Here is a 7,367-nt window from a genome sequence, read left to right as displayed (position 1 = left end):
TTGTCTTTTTGAGACAGGGTTCACTATGCAGTTAAGGCTGGCCTTGAGCTCACTTTGTAGCCCAGGCTGACCTCGAACTCACAACAATCCTCCTGCCTCAGCCTCCCGAGTGCTAGGATTACAGGCCTGTGCCACCACGTCCGGCTCTAGGTTGAATTTGAATTCCACTTTAATTGGTTGCCATTATTTTTCACTTCTGATATTCGAAAGACTGTTCTAAATAAAATATCAGCAGAAAGAAATTTTTATCAAAGTGAATTCTAATCTTCACTAGGCAGAAGTTTTTAAATAACGGCGTTGGGGACTGTTAGAATGGAGTGCCTCTCTTTGGGTTTTGTTTACATTTGGTTGACTTTATAATGTATGTAGCCAACACCTCACCTCTTTCTCTCTCAGTCAAGCATGAAGTTATCAGCAGATGTGAAACCATTTGTCCCCAAGTTTTCTGGGCTCAATGTGGCGTGGACGGAGTCTTCAGAAGCATGTGTCTTCCCTAGCTGTGCAGCCACCTACTATCCATTTGTACAGGAACCACGAGTGACTGAGTACGTATTTTATAAATGCCTGACCTTCTCTAGGGGATGTATTTCTTGGATTTAATGGTAATTAGACTTACATGAAAGGCACAGCCACCACATTAAGATTTTGTAGGTGGGGAGAGGATGCTCTCCAGCTAAGAAGGGACTGAGCCGTTAGGCAGTTTAACCATATCCTGTGCCAGCAAAAACTGGAGTTCTAGCTCTGCCTTTTTTTTTGTCTTTTTGAGACAGGGTCTCGCTATGCAGTTCAGGCTGGCCTTCAGCTCACTTTGTAGCCAAGGCTGGTCTCGAACTCACAACGGTCCTCCTGCCTCAGCCTCCTGAATGCTGGGATTACAGGCAAGTGCCACCATGCCCAGCTAGCTCTGCCTTTTTACCTTGGTACTCAGAAGGAGATTGAGTACTAAGAAGTCTCCTAAGTAGTCCAGGCTGGACTTCAACTCAAAGTGTCCTCCTGCCTCAGCCTTCTGAGCACTGGGATTACAGGTGTGTGCCACCATGCCCCCCGCCCTTCTTGAGCAGGTCTCTTTTTTAAGTATTTTCTTCTCTATTTCCAGTGCCTAAACCTAGTCAAAACTTCCAATCATCTCTTAAAATTCTAACTGGATTCAAGAGTGATTTTCATGACCCAATTTAATACCACTAAACACTCCCTATTTCCTATCCAGCTTTCAGCTGTACCAAGCTGAGAAAGGAAGGAGATTGCATTGCATTTATTAGGAAATGCAGTGTCAAATTCCATTTATTCATACAGTATAAAAATATGAGCTTAGCAGCCTGGTAGTGCGTGCCTGTAATCCCAGCACTTGGGGAGACTGAAGCAGAAGAACAAGTTTGAGCCCAGCCTGGGCAACTTAGCAACTTAATGAAACCCTGTCTTGAAATAAAAAATGTGCTGGAGATGTAACCATTGCAAAGGCCCTAGACTCAATTCCCCTTATGAGGGGTTGTGTGTGGGGAGCAGGAAACATACATACCTAGGGCTTGGGGATATAGCTCAGTGGTAGATTGCTTGCCTTATCCTGTGCAAGGTGCTGATTTAATACCCAGCACCTCAGAAAAAAAAGACATGTCTAGTGGGAGATGAAATAGTAAGAAGGATAGGTAGTAGAAAACAGGGCAAAAGAAGGGCTGGCCAAATGGATAACATGCTCTTCATTTTTAAGGATGACCATTTTAAAATCTTGTTCAGGGCCAGGGATGTAGCTCACGGGCACAAGCACCTGCCTGGCAAGCACAAGGTCCTGAGTTTGATCTCTAGTACCAAAAAAAAATCTTGTCCATGGAAGGGAGGGAGGTGAGCAACCATAGCTACCTTCTGTGTGAACAATTCTTTAGAAATTATTGGCTTTGCTTTTAGCTGTTTTGCTTTATATATGTCCTACAGAGATAGATTTTTTTTTCAAATTGTAGTTTTAAATTGTTCTAAATTTGAGTTGAAAGAAGGCTTACATTTTTTTTTAATTTTCTTTTTCCTTTTCAAGATTCATTTTCAGGGTGTTTACAAAATGACTTCTGCTTTTTGCTGAATTTGTTAATTTCGCATAATAGTATAGACTTATTTGTAGATTTATTTTTAAGGTCTGTGTTCACTTTAGTGTTTATCTAAGATCTTACATTTATTAATTTCTTGATATAGCTCAAAATGGTTTCCTTTTTATTTTCATTGTGCTTGTGTGATATGATTGAAAATTTTATACTGGATATAAATTCCAGAATTGAATTTTCAAGACTGAAAACTGGAACACATAAAAAAAAAATCATTATTATCTGGTGAATAATCTATGTAGGAAATATTGAAAGGTACAGTTTTTGACAAAAGTTGAAATCCTACCTTTATATAGTAGTATTGGTAAGTACATTAGTGAGGGTTCGCCAAAGAAACAAGATTAACATTCTTTTGGCCGGAGTTTAATAATACTATTCTCCAAAACTACTATTGTAGTTGGTAGGAGTTTGTTGAGCATTTTCAGCATTTTGCAGTATTGTAGGAAATTTCAGAAAGCGCCACCCATGTGTTTTAGTTAAAAGGGCTAGGTCTAAGAAAACTAGCACAGAGCCTAGCAGTCTATAGTAGCTAAGTGTTGCATTGTGTCGATTGGACCCCTGCTTGGTACAGCTGAAAGCTGGATAGGAAATAGGGAGTGTTTGGTGGTATTAAATTGGGTCATGAAAATCACTCTTGAATCCAGTTAGAATTTTAAGAGATGATTGGAAGTTTTGACTAGGTTTAGGCACTGGAAATAGAGAAGAAAATACTTAAAAAAGAGACCTGCTCAAGAAGGGCGGGGGGCATGGTGGCACACACCTGTAATCCCAGTGCTCAGAAGGCTGAGGCAGGAGGACACTTTGAGTTGAAGACCAGCTTGGACTGCTTAGTAAATTCAAGGCCAGCCTGCACTCCATCGGAAGACCCTGTCTCAAAACAGAGTGGCGGTGGGGGATGTTTCCATGATTATCACTGTATGTTTTGCTGAGAAGGATACAGTATTGTAATATTCTGCAAATATATAGAAGGACCTGTGGGATCATTCATAAGAACAGAATTTAGGCCAGAGTTTGGCACATAACTATAATCGCAGCACTCTGAGAGGCTGAGACAGGAGGATTGAAAGTTCAACCCCCTGCTTGGGCATTTTAACCACTTAGTGAGACCTTGTCTTTTTTTAAAAAAAGAACTGTGTGTGTCAGGGGAGGGGTAGAGGCTGTGGATGTAGCTCAGTGCAGTGCAAAGGACCTGGGTTCCGTTCCCAGCACAGCCAAACAAACCAAAACAAAACACAGAAAGTGGAAGCAGGGCTCGTTTGTGGACCAGGTGTTAAGTTTGGGATTTCTTTTTGCTGTATTGGGGAAGAGTGAAATCGTAGGTGGAAATAACTAGTAAAGTGGAGATGGAGGCCCAGATCTGGCAAAGGTGCTGGGTTGTATATATACTTGAAGCCTGAGCAGGAAGGTGAGAGGCTTCCACTGTGAATGAGTCATACAGGCGGGTTGAGGAGGGTGCAGAGAAAACAGCAGAGGCCCCTTGGATGGGGAGCACAGTCCACACCAGTGGAGCCTAGAAAGTTAGGGGAGGTGGGAGGGAGAGGTAAGAGGCCTACAAGAAGGTGAGCACTGCACAGGGGCCAGCCCCGTGGGACATAAAACAAGCCTGTCCTGTGTCATCTGAGCAATTTGTGGCAATGGGAATTTTCTGGGGAAGCCATCTGAGGACTGGGTTGTCTCTTTGATACTTGGATTTGTATATGTTTCTCTGCTTATAACTTCATTTGCACTAGATGGGAAGGAAAAATACCAACTTTCCAGAGGAATAAGGACCAGTGAGGTTACAGAAACCCACAGGACAGAAACCCACAGTTTATGAAAAACTAAATTGTGAAGAGTCTGGACCCAATCAGGGTCCTTTGACAGTCTTGAAAATGTCCTGGATGACAGCAACCTTCATTACAGCTCCTGGACTCTGCCTTCCTCTCTGTTCTTTTTTCTTTTTTTTAAGCTAAATTTCATCTGTGAGAAATTATCTTATTTTTTGGACTTGGAACTTTTTTTTAATATTTTTTTTCCTTTGTTTTGCTGTCAACCCTTGTTCTTTGCTCACCTTTTCTCTCTCTCTCTCTCTCTCTCTTTTTTTTTTTTTGTCTTTTGAGACAGAGTTTCACTGTGCAGTTCAGGCTGACCTTCAATTCATTTTGTGGCCCAGACTGGCCTTGAACTTGCAGTGACCCTCCTGCCTCAGGCTTCCAAATGCTGTGATTACAGGCTTATGCCACCACACCCAGCTTTGCCCATCTTTTCCTGTGGAGAACAGATTCTTCACCTTTGCAACCTTCTGAGCCACTAAACAAATCAAGCTGAAACTCCTAGAAGCCTATAGGTAATGGGGTGAAGCTTTGAATCTTGATCTTTAGCAAGAACTAGGTCTTTGTGCTCTTTTTGGAGCAGTAGTAGGCCAGGTGTTCTGAAGGACAGAAAAAGGTCACCAAGGAAGGTTTTACGTTTTATTAGTGATATTTCATTATTAGAATTAATATGCTTTCCAAGATCTTATGGGGTTGAAGTTTATTGTGGAATGTTATGAATTAATACACAGTGATAAGGTGGCAGTGTGATGAAGACTGAATGGAAGGAAGCAAGGCTCATGCATGTGTTGCAGCTGTGGTCTGTAGTGACTTTCTTCTAGGAGGAGTCTAGTAATTGCAGCAGATCAGAAATGTGATTTCTGGCCCAGGGATATAGCTCAGTGGCACAGTGCCTGCCTGGCAAGCCCTAGATCTTGAGTTTGATTCCTGATACCAAAAAAAGAAAAAAAAAATACGATTTCTGCTAAATGGTGCCTATGTTTGTATCTCCTGACAGCCAGTTAGTTAGAAGACCACATGGGATGTGGCATGATTAGGTTTGAATTTTCTTGCCTTGCTGTGTACCAGTACACTTTGATGTAGGTCTAAAAATTAAGAAACATCTCCTGGTGCTTATTTGTGGGAAACAGGTGGTTATGATACACATTTTACTCAGCTCCTTAGCATGTTATAATTGGATCAGCCTTCAGTTGAAACCTTAGCAAATCAGTTGCATTGCTCATAGACTTCCTGCTCATCAATTTAAGAAAAAGAAAGAAAATAGAGACAGACAACATCTTTCTTGTAAAGAGAGTAAGAGGTTGAGGTTTCATTTGTTTTAATGAAGGCTATTCTAGGTCTACAGCAAGTGATCTAAAAAAAGTTAAATATTAAAATCAGCATATTACAAAATTTTAAGTTCTTTGGTTTGCATTATGAAATATACAACTAAAATTTACACTTTTTAGCCAGAAAATATATACAGAAGACACAGCCTTTAGAGCCTCAGCATTTCCACCCCAGTATCTATCTTCAGAGATAACGCTACATTCGTACGCCTACACTCCATATACCTTTGAGTCTACACAGAATGTGTGCTCAGTGCCTGCCTCACGGTATGATTACAGCCAACCCAGTCGTCGAGGTTTTCAGACTGTGAAGCCCCAAAATGAACATGTGTGCGCTGTCCCACAAGAAACGAAGGCTCCTTTAAAGGTGAAGAAATGCTTTTTATTGTATCCGCGAGTGGGTTGCTTTAGTGTGCAATATAAGAAATTGGTATTTTTTGCATGATAGTTAAGCACTACTTATTCTTTTTGTGTGGGGATGGCCTTTAGCCTTTTAAAAATAATTTGGTCAAGGGGGCTGGGGATTTAGCTCAGTGGCACAGCGCCTGCCTGGCAAGTGCAAGGTCATGAGTTCAATTCTCGGTACCGGAAAAAAAACAAAAACAAACAAACAAACAAATAATAGTAATTTGGTCTAACCTTTTTAAAAATGAATTGTGAATACTTATTAATTTACTGTTTTAAACCTTTTTTGTGGTTGTAGTTTTCTTATCTCATGTTGTTTTTTAATCTCCTGCAGAAGAAAACCTATGATGAGAAAAAAATATACAATGAGCAAAAGTTTAAAAGGACTGATGGTCCAGTATCATCTGAGATCAAGTCAGCCAGAGGTCCCCACCATTTATCCATTCATGGTGAGAATAGATCAAAACCAGATAACAATAACAGACTGTGTAGGGAGTGTCACCCATGCCAGCAGCATCCCCATCTCTGTGGGCTTGTTCATCGTGACTGTTCCAGGGAATGCGGCTGGGAGCTCAGCACAGCTGAGGGCATCAGACTTCCTGTGGGACTCTGCAGGCCTTTTCTATCTTAGGCAGAGGATCTCAGTGTGGTAATGTGCATTGTGGGCTGAGAAGGGGCCTCCACCTGTTAGGATTGTGCTCTTCATGGAGTTTTAGATCACACAGTAAACAGGTGATGACTTCAAGCTTCAAAACATGCCCTTAAATAAAAGCAAATTATGGTCATATCCGTTGTACATATTTGATTGTGTTCATTCCTGAAATAGCTTCTCTGGTGTTTGACGGGAGATTTTTACTAGGTGGGAGAATTTGACTATGGTTAAAGGCCCATCTTAAATAAGAACAAACCTGGCCATTGTGGTAACCTGAAGGACACCATTTCTATTTGTGCCACAGACCACATCTGTTCTAGGCTTGAAAATTTCTGTTCTAGTCTTGCTGGAAGTCAGGGACTATACCTGGTGTCATGTGTTTTTTTTTTTTTTCTTATACATTATAGCTGTGGTTTGATCACTGGCATCACCTATTTATATATGACCGACAGCTTTTGTAATTGTTACTGGGAATGCAATGTATTTACACACATACTCTGTATTCTTGGCTTACGCATTTTTCTCTTTCATTGACTCCACTCATGTGACTCACCTGGCACATGGGAGTATGAAAGGAAAGAAGTAGGAACTCTGGCCTTGCAGTTCCAGGAGGGACTTCCTGGCACTAAGCCTACCTCATCATCCGCTGCATTTAAGGAGAAAAATGAGACACAGGCCATAAGTTTCATACTACTTGTTTGTTCCAGGCCCAGCAACCTGAAGAGTGCAAATTAGTTGTAGGAAATTTGTTAGAATCCCCTTAAATTCGCCAGACTCTAAAATTTATATTATAAAGCCAGGCATGGTGGCACACACCTGTAATCCCAGCACTTGGAAGGCTGGGGCAGGAGGTTCACTGAGTTCAAGGCCAGCCCAGGCTACAAAGTGAGTTCAAGGCCAGCCTGAGCTGCATAGCAAGACCCTGTCTCAACCACCCACCCATAAATAAAATATATATTAAAATAATTAAAATGCCCAGTTCTGCAATCAGCTTAAGGTAACTGTTTCATCAGCTTTAGAATTTCTCCTAAAATTCAAAGTGCATTTTGGTTCTCTACATCGTGGCCCAACCTGAGTGATTGAT

General features: G+C 41.3%; 1 protein-coding gene across 3 annotated transcripts in view; it reads left to right on the top strand.

Moving 5' to 3' along the window:
- Secisbp2 (SECIS binding protein 2) overlaps window positions 1-7,367 on the top strand; it is a 32,056-nt gene that overhangs the window by 1,373 nt on the left and 23,316 nt on the right. For 2 of the 3 annotated variants that reach the window (XM_013506888.1, XM_005408879.2), the window contains exons 2-4: window positions 397-545; window positions 5,347-5,593; window positions 5,966-6,080. In XM_013506888.1, coding sequence (XP_013362342.1) covers window positions 397-545; window positions 5,347-5,593; window positions 5,966-6,080 — 511 coding nt within the window. The remainder of the gene's footprint in view (window positions 1-396; window positions 546-5,346; window positions 5,594-5,965; window positions 6,081-7,367) is intronic. The other variant, XM_013506887.1, reaches the window with a different exon arrangement.

Source organism: Chinchilla lanigera, unplaced genomic scaffold (genome assembly GCF_000276665.1).
Source record: "Chinchilla lanigera isolate Chin_1 unplaced genomic scaffold, ChiLan1.0 scaffold00114, whole genome shotgun sequence".
Lineage (NCBI taxonomy): Eukaryota > Metazoa > Chordata > Mammalia > Rodentia > Chinchillidae > Chinchilla > Chinchilla lanigera.
The sequence above is the reverse complement of the archived record's forward strand: the minus strand, read 5'-3'. Positions and strand labels throughout refer to the sequence as shown.